This window comes from Symphalangus syndactylus, chromosome 1 (genome assembly GCF_028878055.3).
Source record: "Symphalangus syndactylus isolate Jambi chromosome 1, NHGRI_mSymSyn1-v2.1_pri, whole genome shotgun sequence".
In the NCBI taxonomy this organism is placed as follows: Eukaryota; Metazoa; Chordata; class Mammalia; order Primates; family Hylobatidae; genus Symphalangus; species Symphalangus syndactylus.
The window spans coordinates 74,248,814-74,267,829 of NC_072423.2; the positions used below are offsets into that span (position 1 = coordinate 74,248,814).

Below are 19,016 nucleotides of genomic sequence, written 5' to 3' on the forward strand. Positions count from 1 at the left end.
GAAGTTGTAGGATAAAAAGGTAGAGCTGAATTGTATATAAATCTTTGGTGTCCTTGTAGATCTGATACACTGCCGTACTTTCCTAAGCTTATGCAAAACAGAAAGCGAAGAGGCATTTTGCAGAAAACTAAATTATACATGAAGTCATTAAACCTCACCCTTCACTTCTGATTGAGGGATTGCTGCAGTCATCAGTGAAAGTAGAGGCAAAATGAAAAAATAAATAAATGAAAAACCTGATCACATTATACATTTCAGTGGAAATATAATCGCTTAGAAGTTCGTTTGAAGTTCTTGGGTATGTGCAAAATTGCATGTAGCTGCTGAAAATAAGAAAGGGGTCGTGGCACAGAGCATCCTTGTGAACCCAGAATCTATCTCTCACATGTGTGGGGTACAGAGGGCAAGAGGGAGGGTCGCCTTGGATGCTGTGCCACAAGTCTGCGTATCCCAATCAGCCTCAAACTCTCCTGTTCATTTGAAATGTTTACTTGTTGTCTTGACTTGTTTTTCCACCCAGAGATGTACTTATGCACATAACACACACTGTTTACTTCTTTTTCCAAAGGAGTTTTGTGACTGCCTCTTTGAAAGCATGTCTCAAGAGGGGGAGAGATAGCATTAGGAGATATACCTAATGTAAATGACGAGTTAATGGGTGCAGCACACCAACATGGCACATGTACACATATGTAACAAACCTGCACGTTGTGCACATGTACCCTAGAACTTAAAGTATAATACAAATATATATATATATATAAACAAAACAAAAAACTCTTTAGGAAGGTCATGAGATCCCCTTTTTTGAAGATCATATATCCTCAAAAATGTTCTCATTCATCAAGGATGGTCTAAATGTGAGAATTGTGAAAGAATAATGATGTAATAATGACCTCTATCAAGGTCATCTTCCATGGTGAGGAACGTGAAATGGAAAAGGCATGAAGCGGCATCTATGCAAGGCTTCATAGCTCTCAAGCCCGAGGTAGCAGGGCTGGAGAAAGAAGGAAAGGCCTTTTCAGACCCTTAATTAAAGGGACTTTTGCTGGCTCTTTGCAGATTCCTGCTGGTGCCCCATATACTTCTTAATTAATTCCACCTGTGTCATTACGAAGTAAGCCCTACTGAAGAGTGGGTTAACAGCCGGGGTAAGCTCCCTGGACTGCATTTTCTTTCACTTGACACTGTGTCTTGAAGGCTCCGGCAGTGGGGTGGAGCTGCCTCTAGGAGCAGGCCTGTTTTAATCAGCATATCACAGGTCTGTAGTAGTGAGACAGAATGTCTACCTGCTCACATGAACTGTGGCTTGACTAAGAACTCAGTGATAACGACACCTCTAAAAAGAAATAAAACATATGAGTGTTCACTATGGAGAGGATGCTCAGAGAAGCAGGGATTGTCTGTGTGTATCCGGCACTGACTCTCAGCCTGCAGAGGGAGAGCCATGCCTGCAGAGTTTGCAGTCTCCTGGCCCTGAGATGACATCCCCAGAAAGCTTTCCGCTTCATTTGCTCCAACCCAGTGCTCATCACACAGCCTCAGCTCAGGGATCTGGCTTTCTAGATAGTGCCACTGGCTAGGGCACAGCAGGCACAACAGACACTTGGAAAGAAAATCTCCCCATTTTAAATTCATATGTTGGCATTCAGGGTTACACATCAGAGTCACTTCCATTTAATGTGTGTGCAGCCATGACTGGAAATGATGCGTCTGTAAGAGTGGGAAGTGTACGCATCTGCTAGGTCTGCTAGACTGCGTGGCTCACACAACAGAAAGTTACTTTCTCACAGTCTGGAGGCTGGAAATTCAAGATCAAGGTGCCAGCATGGTTGGCGTCCTCTCCTCACACGTTGGCTTGCAGGTGGTCAGCTCTGCACGCATGCCCCAGGGTCTCTGTGTGCCCTACTCACCTTTTCTTAAAAGGACATCAGTCATATTGGATTAGGATCCACCCATATGACCTTAGTTTAACTTAAGTACTTCTCTGAAGGCCCCATCTCCAAATACAGTCACATTCTGAGGTACGGGGGCTTAGGACTTCAGCGTATTGATATGAATTTGTTGTGGGGGAGTGTTCAGCCTGTAACACTAAGAAATCATATTCTTTGTTCAGGAATGCTGAGAGGTCTTGCAATTTGAGACCACCAATGGGGCAAGGCATCAGCCCCATTGGTGGGTCCCCTGTGAATCACCACCTGAGCTGCCCAAAATGGTTGCTCCAAGGCACATGTGGCTATTTAAATGTAAATAATTTACATTAAATGTAAAATTCAGTTCCTTGGTCATCCCAGCCTCGTTGCAAGTGCTCAATAGCCACAAGTAGCCCTAACAGCCATCATGTCAGGCATTGCAGACTAGAATGTTTCTGCCAATGTAGAACTGCCCGCTGCGTTCTAGTTGCTATGGGATATGATGTTCATTGAGCAGGGGGCCCTTCCTTCACTTCCTTTGCAAAGCTGGTGTAACCATTATAACTCAGCTCAAATCTATCTTTTCTATGTATTTTCTACTTTAGTTTTGATTGGTCTTTTATCCTTCAAAAGTCTATCGTGGGTATTAATATGTGCCATTTAAGTTTTCTTCACATCTCTAATATGTGAGATTTAATGTTATTTTACTGGCACAATTAGACCATGTTGCCTGAAGAGGGGGCCTGCGTCCCCATTTTTAACTTCCACAGGCACAGAGCTGGGCACAAAGCAGGCAGGTTCAGGGTGCTGGTTGCGGGATTCTTTTAATCACTGCACAGCCATTGTGCGTGGCCCTCCAGAACAAGAATGTAAGGGCAGTTCTACGTTGGCAGAAACATTCTTCTTTTTCCTGAGCACAATGCCCTTGAGATCCATCCAAGTTGTTGTCTATATCATTAGTTCATTCCTTTTTGCTGCTCAGTAATATTCCATGGTATATGGATGTACTAGAGTTTGTCTAGTCATTCCCTTAGGGAAGAGCAATTTGACTGTTTCCAGTTTTTGGTGATGACAAGTAAAGCTATTATGGATATTTTTTTACAGAGTTTTGTGGGGATATAAATTTTTGCTTTTCTGTGATAAATCCCAGCAGTGCTGTTGCTGAGTCATGTAGTAAATCTGTTGTTGTTATTGGTTTTTTTTGTTTTTTTTTTTGAGACAGAGTTTGGCTCTTGTCGCCCAGGCTGGAGTGCAATGGCGCGATCTCGGCTCACTGCAACCTCCACCTCCAGGGTTCAAGCGTTTGTCCTGCCTCAGCCTCCCTAGTATATGGGATTACAGGCGGCCACCACCACACCCAGCTAATTTTTGTATTTTTAGTAGAGACAGGGTTTCACCACGTTGGCCAGGCTGGTCTCGAACTCCTGGCCTCAAGTGATCCACCCACCTCAGCCTTCCAAAGTGCTGGAATTACAGGTGTAAGCCACTGCTGGGGCCTCTTTTCATGAGCATAATTTACAACTGTAATGACAAAATGAGGCAAGGATTTATGTCAATTAACAGGCTTACATCTATGAGATATTTTGGGTAAAAATTTTAGCATGGTATTTGGAACACAGAGAGCTGCATTTGCTGTCTTGTGTTATTGTTAGTGTTATGTTATTTATTTATGTTTTTTGAGACAGAGTCTTGCTCTGTTGCCCAGGCTGGAGGGCAGTGGTGCAATCGTAACTCACTGTAGCCTCAACCTGAAGAGATCCTCTTGCCTCAGCCTCCTGAGCCTGAGTAGCTGGGACTATGGGCATGTGCCACTATACCCAGCTAGTTTTTTTAAATTTTTGGTAGAGGTGGGGTCTTGCTGTATTGCCCAGGCTGTTCTTTCTCCTGGCCTCAAGCAAGCCTTCTGCCTTGTTTTCCCAAAGTGCTGGAATTACAGGTGTGATCCACCACACCTGGCCACCATTGTTCTTATTAATACTACTGAATTGGTTATTTATTGTGATTTTACTAAAAGAATTCTTATGTCGTCAAAATCGTTTGAGCCTGCATTTTTTTCTTATGACATTTCTTGGCAAAACCTTAGATTCCCTTTCAGGAATTTTCTTTGCTGAAACAACAATCTCTAGCTATTGTGTGAAAGTCCATTCTGGTAATGTGGGTCCTCTAAGGGCATTAGCTCTCGGCTGTTTGCATTTCAAAATTGACCCTCAAGTTTACTTTCATTTACTTTCAACTCTGTTGGCTTCTTGAAAATGTTTTAAGGCAGTACATCTAATAAGCATGAAGCATCTTACTTTTAGTTTAATCCCAAGCCTTGTAGTTCCAAATAAAAAAATTGAACCACGTGCCCCCAAGGTTTTGATCTAATATCTGGTTTCTTGAACTGAGGCCAGCTCTTCATTTTTTAAAGGATCAGCAGATTCTAAATACAACCTTTGGCAACTTGCTTTTAGCATCTGACCTTGGTTCACTTAAACTAATTGTTATCCTTTCAGCAGACTGTGATTCTGAAGGGGGAGAAACACTATACTATAAAATGTTAGAGGAGTTTTTAACATTTAGGGTATAATGCCCTCCATGTAAAATGTCTCTCTTCAGTATTACTCTCTGAAACATGATGGTAATTTATTTAAAACTAGATATAAGTATATACTTTTTAAAAAACATATTCAAGAACCAAGCCTCAAAAATATTAAGTTTGAATGCACTCAGGATGCATGAATCTTCTGATTTATAATTATCATCTATTTTTCCTCATACAGAGCTCCTCCTATGTTCCAGGTAGATGCTAGGTGCTGAGAATGTGAAAGACTCAGCCCCTTCCCTTGTAGAGTTTATAGTCTGGGGAGGACAGAGATGTTTGTGACTCTAATGACCTGTGCATTTCCATCAACATTCTACAAGTTCTACACATTCTACTAATAACATGCCAATTCAGTGGCACTTTATATGTGCAAGCCAACATGGTTTTTTCCACTGACATTCACAGGTTTTAATACAGAAAGCAATCCTGTTAAACAATTTAATTATAAAAATTCTACTGTAAACATTAAAAAGCAAATTCAGTGACCTACCTGTGGTCACACAGTTAGGAATCAGTCAGAGCTGGGATTTAAGCCCAAATCTTCTGGTCCTACATCTCATTCTTTTGCCTCAGCACCACTTAAGCCAAGATAACATGGTGAATTCCGTTTTCCCCAAGTGTGAGATGCAAACAACTGATGATGTACAAGGTGATTTTTAGGAGGCCCACTCATGGGGAATAAGCTGTGCTGAATCACAGGTGAGAAAGTGATTGGCTTTCCCATTAGTTGTCTTTCAATACTTTTGATTCACCAGTGAACCTTGGTTTGAGGCAAGCGTTCTCTCTCAGCTAAAGGAGAAGAGGCCTGGCCTCAGGCTCCGAAGTAGTCAAGCAGCACTGCCTGGCTGGATTGGATACTATTGCTTCGTTTTTGTTGTCTCGACTTTTTCTATTATCTTTACCTGAGGTAAGAGTTCTTGGCTTGGCTGGCCGTGGTGGCTCACAACTGTAATCCCAACACTTTGGGAGGCTGAGGTGGGCAGATCCCTTGAGCTCAGGGGTTCAAGACCAGCCTGGGCAACATGATGAAAACCCGTGTCTATAAAAAATACAAAAATTAGCTGGGCATGGTGGTGTGCACCTGTAGTCCTAGCTACTCAGGAGGCTGAGGCAGGAGGATTACTTGAGCTCAGGAGGTCAAGGGCTGCAGTGAGCTGAGATCACACCACTACACACCAGCCTGGGCAACAGAGTGAGACTTTGTCTCGAAAATGATGCGAAGTTTCATTTGCAAGTACTGTAAATGCATTTGCATATACACGAGTTAAATTTACATCATTCAATAACAGAGGGAAGTGGTGAGGGGATGAGGGAAGTGGTGAAGGTGTACATGAGTGACTAAAATTTGGAAAGACCTCGTGAGTTGCTGCTGAGTCCTCCTGACTGCCTTTGTCACTTGCCTCTAGGGATTCTCATTTGCTCCTTCCCATCTGCTAGTTGCAACTTCCCAATTTCAAAGCACAGTAGTGAAATGAGTAACGTTTCAAGGGAGTACATTCAGATGACTACAGCATTCACCCAAGATCTACTGTGAGATGATGATCTCTCTGTTTTGAGAGGTGAATTGGTTCTTCCAGGATTCCCAAGGGTGGCTGTAACCACCTCTGACTCTACAGATGAGTGATCAGCACCACGTGGAAACTTCTGCCATGCCGGGATTTCTGCTCCATACCAGTGCAGGCTCATTGTTTCCACTTATTTAGAATCTCATATTTACTCTTGTAGACTAAGGCTGATTGCCAAGACTTCCCTTACAAGAAGTAATCCATGTGATCTAAAGTGAGAGTATTCACATTCTTCAGTGAGATATGACATTTGGCTAAAAGTCAGTCTTTAAATAAAAGGAGAGCCTCTATGACTCTACAGATAACTTTGGGTTATAAAGTTCCATACAAGTGTTTGCTTTCAAGAGTAGGCATTGAACTTTCTGGCAGAGTAAATTGAGATGTAATCATTTTTCGCTAAACTGTTTGAAAAGATATTTCTAACCTTATTTTCTAAATTTCTAAAATAATTTTCTGTTCTAAATTTTGATCTTTAGTTACCATGACTTAAGTATTGCAGGAAGAGCCTGGGAATTGTGCTGATGGGTTTTATAAATTAATAGGTGTCAAAAAAAGAGTCACAAATATCACATTAAAATTCCTTTTTCTGCTATACTTATTCATTTCCAAGCCTGTCATCTCTTAAAAAAAAAAGTATCCTTAGATTTTCAGTCACATTTGATGGAGTTTATGTGCTCTTATTTCTGAAGTGAGGACATTTTAAAACTTCACAGTTCTCCAAGAAATACCAGGAAGAGGATGTTTGCTTTAAAAAAAATGAAAAAAGAGGAACAAGAATAAAACCCCCACCCAAATTCCAAATACTGTATAGAGTCAGTGAAGGAAAAATACAGACATGGGAGGAAAAATTGGAAAAAATTATCTTGGAGACAACAGCAAAAACTGGCAGTCAAGTCAGTAAGGATGTACTGTCATCAAGGTCTCAGATTTTCATATTAGAACGAGAATAGTAACAGGTGGCCTTGAGGGAGCACTGGCTGCATGCTGGGTGTGTCACACATGTTGAGTCTCACCGCCCTTCATGTGGCCACAGTGTCGGGAGGGATACTTGCTCAGTTTTCAAATAGGAAAGTGACAGGTGCCCTGGTATGTTTATAACAGCTCACTCTGGGACAAGTTTATAAACTGGAGGGTGGCAAAGAGACCAGTCAGGTAGCTACTGCAATAATGCAGGCAAGAGATGGGTTGGAGGCTGCTCTCCAAAGGAAGGGAGCAGCTGAATTTCCACAAAAACAGCCATCTGCTCTCTAGATGTTTTCAAGATGCCTTTTCCAAGGAGGTATTCTTACTGCTCTCTGAGGATCTGGGCGCATTTGCACAGGCTCACTGTCAAAGTCAGGTGCAGAGATGGAAGAAATTACAGCTCTTGAGTAGTGCGAACATCCCAAACTCTGGCAATATCTGCATCAGAGGCAAAATGAAAATTGCTGTCTCTCTGAAATGTGGGGTGACAATCGTGGAGACAGGACCTAAGCCTAGCATGACTTATAAAAACACAGATACTTTCAGCTGCCTCTAAAACAGAGCAGTCCTCTTTGGGGGACCTGTGACAGATTGCTCACTGACATCACTATTTTTACACTCCATTAAATTACCATGGCCTCTTTGGGTTTGCAAGGGCACTGCAGTGAGAACAGGGGCAGATCCAAGTTCCAGAGTCTTCAAAGATTGATCTCATTGATATACATGGGAATCAAGAGATAGGCAACTCGAAAAAGTCAGCTTTGACCAAGTTTTATGTAATAAATCTAAACACATAGAAACCCTTTGGTCCAGCTTCTCCAGGACACCATCCTCATTCCATAAGAAGCAGCAGAGACTCTTGCAGGAAGAAGGAATCTGGAAATGCAGGCTTTGACTTCCAAACTGATGAAATATTCTTGTGATGAGCCCTTGAGAGCCCCTGAAGGGGGGTGCCAAGGAAAAAAGGACTCCCTGAAATGCAGCTGAGAGCTTCATCATGGACAAGATGACAGAGGCACCCAACCTCGAGAAGACATTCCAGATAAGGGGGAGCCCCAGGCATGGCTGAGGATGTAGGTCTCTGTTATTAAACTGTTTTCTAGGGAACAAAAGAAAAGAGCAGTGCAGGCCAAGAAAGGGTTGAATATCCCCTAACACCCACCCTCTGCTTCTTACAATTAATGCCCTACTGACACTCACCCCAATTATATCAAAATCATCTCCTTTTTGGAGCCACCTTACTCTGCATCAGTCTCTGCAATCCCACAGAACATTGGCCTTGTCCAAGGAATGTTCAGCAGCCGTGAACACTCCACAGTTACTGTTTTCATGACTATTTCCCCTTGTCACTCACTTGAAGGATATGTTTTTTTGCTCTTGCGACTTGATCAGTGGTTCTCAACTTATTTCTGCTCCAGTGCTCTTGAGGGCTGTGTCACTTCATTAGCGGGAGCTGACTACCACAGTGCTTCTGAAGGTGGGAAGAAAGGGGACTTTTGAAATTGAGCAAGTTTGAAGAGAAAGAAAGGCAACTTGATTGAGGGTCCCTCCAGGGTGTTCATACATCACCAGGAAGCATTGCTGTGCAGGTGGTGATAGGACTGTGCCACTGAACTGGCTCATTCCATAAAACATGGTAACAAGAAATCCTTGGTGGCTTAAGACCCATGGCCAGGGTGACTTCAGAATGCCACATGCACAGTGCAATGCAGCAGGCACAAAGCCACAGGTTCTGGGCCAGTTTTGTGGCCAAATGGAGGCGCACTAAGTTCAGAGTGGAATGGCCTTGGCTCGGGTCCCGGCTCTTCTGTTTACCAGCTGTGTGATTTCAGGGGAGCCACTCAATGTCTTTCATACTAAATTTCCTTATCTATATAACAGGATTAAAATGCTCACCCCTGATAGAGCTTCACAAACCTCATAAGCATGTATGGATCAACAGGAAATATATGACATTGCTGTGAAAAGGCACTTGTAAAATCCCTCATTCAGAGTAATATTCAGTAGAATAAGAAACATATTGTAAAGCTCAGTCAGACATCATGGGGACTGTTTATAGGCATGAAAACATTGTGTGTGTGTGTGTGTGTATATATATATATATATATATTTAGGTGAAAAACCTCAATCCCATTATCAAAAGAGAAAGAGCTATTAGGTAAAGGAAGATAATTGTATGATAACAATTGCCAAGATCGTGATGGCTGCTCTGAATCCTGCAAAATAGAAAAATTCTGCACAATTTCAAACTGGATTAAGTTGCAATAAAAAGTGGCCAGAGATTTGCCACTTCTTTAAAAGATCAATGAATGTTCACATTTAGATTTCAGTTTGTTTAGAAACCTGGTTTGTGTGTCTAGATTCTTGTTTTCACCCAATTCTTACCTCTCTTACCCGTGAAGCATCACATGCTCCTTTTGCCTGCCTTTGTTCAAGACACTGGAGAATGACAGTGACCAGTGACCATTGCCATCACTGTGCCTGAACTTCTGGGGCACTCTGTTTTGTGGCCCATCAGGCAAAGTTAGGTGTCTTCAGTTGCTTTAGTGCTATAGCAATAAATAGTTTATATGGGATCTAATAAAATGCGACGCTTCGAAGCACCAGAAGAGAAGTCTGAGCAGAAAACAAAGAAAGTTCACAGACTTTGTATGCCCCAGTGAGTTCATCTTCCTTCTTTCAGGGTGACGATTTTAGTCATTTTACATGCACAATTTTATTCATATGAGAAAGGGAGGAAAAATTCTATTTCAGAAGCATCTAAAAAACTTGACCCTGCACTGCCTGAAAACATACTGCACATTATGTACGGCCTTGACCTGCATCCCTTTCTTTCTGGCAGCTTTTCTGTTGAATAGGATTTTTTTCTCCTTTTTTAATATCTAGGAGCTGTGGCATTTTTAACAGACTGCATCATTTTGGAGTAATGTTCTCTTGAGGTGGGCAACTGAGACGTATAATTATATCCTGTGGAAAATGATGGTGGTATGGGGGGTGGGGAAGGAGGTTATTGAACCACAAAAACATGTTTCCTATTCAGAAAAAAATGACAGTATGCAGGATGTTCAATTTCCTTCTGCTCTGTGCCCATGGAAAGTGCAGCATCTTCAAGTGGGGAAGTCATTGGTATTCACTGGAGCTTGCCTGGTTTCATTTATATTGTTTTGGAGACTTATTACTCTGTCAGAGTGGTTCCCAGGTCTGCTGCCTCCTTGCAGTATACATGAGCTAAGGTAGTCAGAGGAAACACTTTAATTACATTTTAAGTAGAGTAAAAGCATAAGTATATTTATGAAAATTCTAACAGAAGGTGCAGTGAGACCATTAACTTAAATCCCAAAGATACATCTAGTGTTTTTTTCATAATAGGAAGTTCATAGTTGGTGTGTTAAATTATACCTGCATATTTAAAATCTGCCCTAAACACTAAATATTGCCTAAATGTGCATATTATATTCAAAATCCCACCTATAAAACTTGTGCTGGGAGCAGGGGCCATCATTGCCTGCCTCCCACACCTGTCTTTAAGTTGCTGCTCTGCAGATGGGATGTCCTCAGGGGCTGAATGATGCTTTTAGCCTTGGTTCCCTCAGCCATCCCTTCTGCTCTCTCTCATTGGGCCTCTTGTTCAAAATTATGCCTGAGCTTTGGTCGAATAATTTGATTTTAGCAAGCCTGAACATAATTCTGTCAAGGGAAGACTCTGAGGTGAGAGTTAGAGGAGGAGTTGGAGGTTGTGCTTAAACTTGAACGTAAGGATTTGTCTCAGGCATAGAGAGATGCAAGGAGAAGATATGCAAAATTTCCTCCCAGAGACCAGAAGCCAGTATATGCTTAGAAAATCCTTACTCCAAAGAACAAAGTTCTTTTCTTTCTATCGCACTGGGAGGATTCAAAACCTGATTGTCTTTACTTTCAACAAGTTTGAGAGGAACCCTTCTTTTCTACAATATAAATTATTTGGTGATTACTTCCCAAGAATATTGGTTCAGAGTAGAATTCTTCTTAAAGCATTCAATATTCAATTTCTGTAATTTTAAAAGAACATGTGTAACTTTTGACCTCTTAAAGATAAAAAGATAGCTAAAGAACCTTTTATTCTTGCCCAAAGAAAAATGCAGAGGCAAACATCTCATAAAATGTGCATTGACTTTGCTTAATTTATTAAAAGATATTTAAGGCCGGGTGCGGTGGCTCACGCTTGTAATCCCAGCACTTTGGGAGGCCGAGGCGGGCGGATCACGAGGTCAGGAGATTGAGACCACGGTGAAACTCCGTATCTACTAAAAGTACAAAAAAATTAGCCGGGCGTGGTGGTGGGCGCCTGTAGTCCCAGCTACTCGGAGAGGCTGAGGCAAAAGAATGGCGGGAACCCGGGAGGCGGAGCTTGCAGTGAGCCGAGATTGCGCCACTGCACTCCAGCCTGGGCGACAGAGCAAGACTCCGTCTCAAAAAAAAAAAAAAAGATATTTAAAAGTGAAAAAGTATGTGAAAGGGAACATAATAGAATAATTGCATAGTAAAGTTACACATAACCCAATGTTATTTGATTTTCCTCAGGCACATTTTACTGTTGTGTTTATTAGTGATTATGCCCATCTCATGGTCTGCCCAAAAAAAAAAAGGAAGGAGAGTGGACTCACAGGGTCATTAGAGAATCCTTAGTCTCTCTAGGGAAGGAAGAATAAAGGAAGTATATCTACCACCTCTGCAGCTGCACATCTGTGGCAGTCCTGGCTGCAAACCAGACATGAAGCAGTATTCTAAGGCACTGACGGCAGTGTTCCTATCCCAGTTACTATACTTGCCCTGAGAATTGTTAGCCAGGAAAGCAACCAGGGGCACACAGTCTGAGAGATCCATGTACCGTATCATAGCTTCTCTGAATATTCAGTGGCTCCAGAGCTACAGATGAAGTTTTATTTTCTAACTAAAAATTTAAACAATTGGCTTTTGTCTCACTTTAGGCATAAGAGGGAGTCTAAAGTAAATATTTTCTCAGATATCTTGAAAGTATATGCTAGAAAAAAGCTGTAACATTCAAAACTGGATCCGTCTTAGGAAAAAACATTTTTAATCTCCATAACAAAAGGAAATAAAAGCCGAGGCAACCAATCTAGAAAGCTTTTCCCTTTTCTCTCTGGGCTCCCATAGGTATATTACTTGTTTTCTAAGCCAGGGATAAGGAGACATGGTCTTAATAATCCAAATGTATCCATGGGGAAATTGGCTATATAAGTGGAAGGAAGACTTACAGAAAATGCAAGACACCGTCACCCTATCTGTATGGAGTCAGGAGACAGTGACATTTATGTATGGAGGCACTAGTTATCTGACCTTTTCCTCAGAGCATCTCTAATTTTGTTTTGTTTTTTAAAAAATACATTTTGCCATTCATAGTGATTCATATAATTCCTGGATAAGAAGTTGGGAGGCTCATTGCAAGAAGCTGAACTTTTCCTGCAATGGCTTCCATGCAATGAACACATATCATGAATGAGAAGAAAAATTCCTATTTTATAGAAGTAATCAATAGTTAAAATTTAGGTGACATTTTTTATATTCTTTTGTTGTAAACATTCTTTCAGAGACAAGCAGAGATAATCTTGGCATGGAAAACAATTGTTGGCCATGTGTATTTAAGTTGACTTAATAGTGTTTTCTTCTCAAGGTCATTGGGGTAAGAGTGGTAGAGAAAAGGCAGTGGATAAAGAGTCAGAAAACACTGACTTCTAATCTAGGTTGTGTTAGAAGATCTTGAGGTTTCTGTCTTCATCTCATGTCCCTCAGCTGTAAGGGACAGCTCATGTCCTCTCTTCCAGTGAGGATCAGGTGAGAGGATGGACTCATTCATCTGAACATACTTTTGATGCTCTCATAATAAGCGCTCAGAGATGGATAAAACTTGGGCCCCATCTGTAGGAAAACATTTTGGGAACTGTAGTGCTCAAATGCAGTACAATTGGTTATTATTTCATTTGTTGATTTGTGTCTGTTTCTTGGTCACCAATTAAATGAAAATAATACAACTAAAATAACTATTTTTAAATACAAGGGCTATTGGCAGTCCTGTGGTAACCACAAATACTGAAGAAACACAGCTGTGATGTGAGCATCATTCCCCACAAGGGAGCCTCTGTGTATCCAGAGAGGGCAGGGACTCTCATGTGGCTCGGGCCCCCAAGTGAAGGCTCAGGGAATCTAGGGGCATTTTCTGTATGAGTTGAGGCTGTGGATTTACTGGAAGACTTCAAGGTCTCAAAGTCAGTTTTCTTCTTCCATCTTCCTACAAAAAACAAAATCTGAGAACTTTTTGGATGGGTGGAAAAGGCAGAGGGAAGTGAAATTGGTAATTAATCATGACAAACTCAAAGTGGAATTAAATTGTTGGAAGTCAAATAGTAGTTATTACTCAACTATAAAATTATTGTCATTCATAGAGTAACAAAGACAGTATTCAGAAAAAGAGTATCTGACTTTAAAATCCCTGAAGCTATTTCTAAATGCATGTTATGTAGCAGAATAGAAGCTACATGTGTGAATAAATCCCCTGATTATATAAAGGTCTTGTTCTAGATGGAATCAGCTAGCGATTTTTAATGATAGTATTTGTATTGAGTTAATTTATTAATAACCTGAAAATGTTTTTATTTGCATTTGCCCTGTATCATACAGGGTTTTACTTTTTGTATTAGTGCATTCTCATGCTGCTGTGAAGAAATACCTGAGGCTGGGCACAGTGGCTCACTCCTGTAATCCCAGCAGGTGAATCCCAAGGCGGGTGAATCACTTGAGGTCAGGAGTTCGAGACCAGCCTGGCCAACACGGTGAAACCCCGTCTGTACTAAAAATACAAAAATCATCTGGGCGTGGTGGTGCATGCCTGTAATTCCAGCTACTCAGGAGGCTGAGGCACAAGAATCGTTTGAACCCAGGAAGCAGAGGTTGCAGTGAGCTGAGATTGTGCCACTGTACTCTAGCCTGGGTGACAGGGTGAGACTCTGTCTCAAATTTAAAAAAAAAGAAAAAAGAAATACCCAAAACCGGGTAATTTATAAGGGAAAGAGGTTTAATTGATGCACAGTTCCGCAGGGCTGGGGAGGCCTTGGGAAACTTACAATCACGGCAGAAGGGGAAGCAAACACGTCGTCTTTACCTGGTGGCAGCAAGGAAGAGTGCCGAGTGAAGGGTAGGAAAAGCCACTTATAAAACCATCAAATCTCATGAGAACTCACTCACTATCAGGAGAACGGCATGGAGGTAACCATCCCCATGATTCAATTACCTCCCACCAGGTCCCTCCCACAACACATGGGGATTATGGGAACTACAATTGAAGATGAGATTTGGGTGGGGACACAGCCAAACCATATCACTCTTCAACTAGCGATGCATAGTGTGAATCTGTTAATACAGCTGTTCATATATAGCACATCTGATCCTACCATGTTTTTGAAATGATAAATGTAGGGTAAAAACTATTATGATAATAAAGTGTTACCTGTGATAATAACTAAGGGACCTTAAGATAAGCAGATTAAACCTCTTAACTGTTAGGTTTGTAGTGTTATTTTTTTCAGTCTTCTGTGTTGTGTTATAAAATGGTGTTGCTCAACTGTTTTGTTGGTTGGATGTACGGAGGACAAGATCTGAAGCCTGAGGGCAGGACAGACCTGGGGCTGGGGTCTTCTCCAGCCAGTCTCTGATGCAAGCTCGGTTGTATGGTAACAGCAGTATCCATACCCACCAGGCCACAGAAAAGGCATGGACTTGACAAACTATGTCAAGTCCATTCCATTCAACTGTGGAATGAAATCTGCAGACTGTGGATAGGTAGACTTTCCAAGCCTTAGAGCCCCTTGCACACTTAAGCTGCAGAAATAAAGCTTCATTTTGAAATCAAAGCCAAAACATACTACAACCAAACACCACAGTTATTCATTCATTCAATAACTAATTACTGGATTCCAAACATAAATGATGAACACATAGCCCCCACTCTCAGGGAGTCCACAGCCTGGTGGCAGAGACAGACATAGAAACAACAGAGGATGCCAAGCACTGTCCACTTAGTGGTCAGAATACTGTGCAGCACACAGGCAGGCAGAGCGGGGCACAGATACCCCGTGGCGTCTGCGAGCAGTGTGTCCTGCTGCAGCAGTGCTAAGCAACAATTTACCTCATGAGGGAGAGTTGGACCCATAAAAAGGAATAAATAGATTCTACCTAGTGACAGACTTATCTCAAAATATTGTAAATGGTGGAAATGGCCAAGATGGCTGAACACCACAGGTGAGATGGAGACTGGGGAGGAAGGAAGAGCTTCTGTTTGGGAGAGAACTGGAAAGCCACCCTGGAGCACATCTGAGGACACGAGTCCCTAATGCCATGTTCTCTGGCCCCAAAGCATTCCCAAATGGGGCTCTCATTCATCTGCTCGCCCTTCATCTCTTCCTCTTTCCCTCTCTCTTCCTTCCCAGTGGGTGCCAGGAAGTACATGAGTACTGTGGCAAAAACAAGAAATAGCTTTACTGAATTCTGTTCACTTCCATCCTTTTCCCATAACCTCCTCACATAGTTGACCACATAAAGGTAAAATGTAACGTGAACTAAAGTGGAAATAAAGTCACACTTTTTTTTTTATACTTGTCCACTGAGAGTAGGGGACATTTTCATTACAACTTGAACAAAAAAATATTGAATAACCTGAAGATTAAAGACTCCAGGCATCATAGTGCCAAATCCTAAATAAATGGACATCTAAACTCCATTAAAAATGAAGAGAAAACTTTGGCAGAGTTTATTACAGGATTTTAGCCTAGAAGTCATGAAGTCTCAGCTTACTTACTCTCATGTTTTAACCAAAAATAACCTTTCTTCAATTAGCAATTAGTGAGAAAAAGACATCACTGTATCTCTTACAAGAATATGAAAAATGACAATATAATTAAGAAATTGAGTGAAACATTATTTTTTCTGTATTAAATATTCAGGTGGGATGGGGATGAACATGTGACCATTTTTACTCGGTTATACAGAGAAATTGTGGGTTCACTCTTCAGCCTCCATCCCTGTGTTTGTAAGATACTAACTAAAGGAAAACAAAGTTTAGAAAAAGCTAAATGAAATATTTAAAATATAATATAGTGAATAATCCCTTGTCTCATTCCTGTGGGCATTCTTTCCTTCTTGACCCTTGTTCTACGTTTTTTAAGAACATCCTCCATCGTTAAGATCCCTCTGTTTACTGCGCCAAATTGTAATTCTCAGTCTCACTTTCCTTCTAGAGCTTCTTTGAAGGGCAGTCTGCACCATGGGACTCGGCTAAGAAAGATGAGAACAGAATGAAGAACAGATACGGGAATATCATTGCATGTAAGTGTCAACAGTGTCATTGTGCTGTTGTACAACTGCCTTTCCGCATCTAGTAAGATTGACCACCAGGCTCATACAGAGGAAATTTACAGTGCAATTACCTCCTTCATCCATCTAGAACAGCTGGTGTTACGCTCGTACTAAAGAAAGGAATAACTATCTACCCCCACTTCATCATTGTACTGTTGTCGTGGGCCCTGTTTTCCTTTTAGATTTAAGGTTTGGGTAACACAGGTAACGTTAAAATGCTGAGAAGGAAAATGCATTTTGGATGGAGTAAACATTATAGTCCTAATGTTTCCCAGCTGCTACGTGAGAATGAATGGAAATAATGATGCACAGCTTTCCTTAATGCAAGGAGCTCAGAGTTCTCTGAAAACATTAACTCATTAATCCTGTGGACACTGGGTTAGGTAGGTCAGTAATAGCCCCATTTTAAGGACAGGAAACTGAAACTCAGAAGTTAAATGATACTCCCCATATCACAACACTCATTAGCAAAAGAGCTAGGATTATAGCTTAGACATTCCCAGTGCCTGTGAAACTGAATGTTACCAACCCATAATGCCTTGGATGGTTTTTAAGTCGAGCCCAGCCTCATTAATGTTCCATAGCAATGCTGAGACACGCGCTAGATTGATGAAACCCCTTCTCCCAAGGCCCGCACTATCCATCCCCCACACTAAACTGCTCTCCATCATCCATGACTGCATCAAGGCACTGACGGGCCCGCTGTAGTCGCCTAATGTAATTAATACTACTTATAAAGATACATAGATTTTAAAAAACAACACAACAATGCAGATTAGGCCAAGAGAACATCTCGCTCCTTGTGTCTCATTTCTTATGAGAGAACAAACTTGGGAGGTTTGGTTATTCCAGGGGAGCGATCTATTAGCTTTATTGATTGCGAAAGTGCTGTTAAACTGTCTTTGCCTGAGTTCACATTTCTTAGTGTGACAGTACAGATTCTCTAGCAGTGCTGCCCACAGAATTTCCTGTGACTGTAATCCTAGCACTTTGGGAGGCTGAGGTGGGAGGATTGCTTGAGGCCAGGAGTTGGAAACCAGCCTTGGCAACAAAGCAAGACTCTGTCTCTACAAAAAAATTTTAAAAATTAGTTGGGCATGATGGTGTGTGCCTGCAGTCCCATCTACTCAGGAGGCAGAGGCAGGCAAACATGGGGATGGCCCTGTATTGATTGTTTCCTTTCTATAAAACATCTGTGGGCTCCCTACCACATTCCAAGCAGATTTTCTCCTTTAAACCTCCAGAGATCCTGCCCACTTTGTCTCCACTTGACCCATGTGGGTATTTGATATACAGCTGTTTGTCACAGGAACACTGAATTCTGTTCCTGTACCTATTGCTCATCACAGCTGGACAGAGAGTATGTACTTAAAAGGGTCCAATAATCCATCTCTTCATTCAATAAATATTTATTCATCACTTTCTTTTTGCCAGACTCTGTGGGAGGCACTGCTATAAAAAGATAATGAAGGCTGAGGCAGGTGGATTACATGAGGTCAGGAGCTTGAGACCAACCTGGCAAACATGGTGAAACCCCGCCTCTACTAAAAAGACAAAAATTAGCTGGGCGTGGTGGCATGTGCCTGTAATCCCAGCTACTCGGGAGGCTGAGGCAAGAGAATTGCTTGAACCTGGGAGGTGGAGGTTGCAGTGAGCCGATCATGCCACTGCACTCCAGCCTGGGTGGCAGAACAAGACTCCAGAGGTCTCAAAAAAAAAAAAAAAGAAGATAATAAAACACAAGATACTGCCCTCCTAGTAGTTACAGTCTAGTGCAGGGGGTTGGCAAACTTTTTTCTGTAGAGGGTCCAGTAGTAAATGTGTTAGCCTTTAAAGGCCAATCTCAGTCTCAGTTCAGCTTCTTGGCTCTGCTGTTTTCATGCAAAAGCAGCCACAGACAATACAGAAACAGATGGGTCTGACTATGTTCCAGGGAAACTTTTTTTCAAAGCCAGGCAGTGGGCTACTTTTGGCCCACAAACAGTGGTTTGCTGACTCCTGGTTTAGTGAAGAACAGATTCCACAAGGGGAACTTTTTCTTACCCCCCAGGGCACATTTCTACCACCAAGATAGTCTTCAATTCTCAGGACCCTGAACTTAGGATCAATTTTTTCAGCACCCCAAATAGAGGTATCAAATGTGATTTGTGTGTCTGGCACAATGTTGTCAGAGGCAGGATGTGTTTAAATCTACCTCCTACCACCATGAATTTGTAGTCTGTGGACAGATCAGGATAAGACATGCATGAAATAATAGATCTCAGGTCCATAAATAAATGGAGAATGTGTTGTGAGGACACCACTGGGGACTTGAAGGAGAAGGGTGAGTGGATGAGTGGCAGACTGATCAGGAAAAGACCTCTCGGGCAAAAGAGAAGGACATAGGGTTTAGAGATGGGAGGAACAGTTTGGAGTCCTTGTCCTACCACGTACGGCTCAATGACCTTGGGTGAGTCATGAGCCTTCTCAGTGTCAGAATTTCCTGACAAGATCACGTGTTGTGGAAATGAACAGAAATGCCACATTAAAAGAATGTTGATCGTTGTTACCTGAAAAAAAATCTCACTTCTTCATTACTTCTGTGTC

The 19,016-nt window shown here is 41.8% G+C and overlaps 1 protein-coding gene across 18 annotated transcripts in view; it reads left to right on the top strand.

Annotated features, from left to right (window-relative positions):
- PTPRM (protein tyrosine phosphatase receptor type M) overlaps positions 1–19,016 on the top strand; it is an 834,094-nt gene that overhangs the window by 708,980 nt on the left and 106,098 nt on the right. For all 18 annotated transcript variants that reach the window (XM_055238011.2, XM_055238031.2, XM_055238021.2 and 15 more), the window contains one exon: positions 16,313–16,400. In XM_055238011.2, coding sequence (XP_055093986.1) covers positions 16,313–16,400 — 88 coding nt within the window. The remainder of the gene's footprint in view (positions 1–16,312; positions 16,401–19,016) is intronic.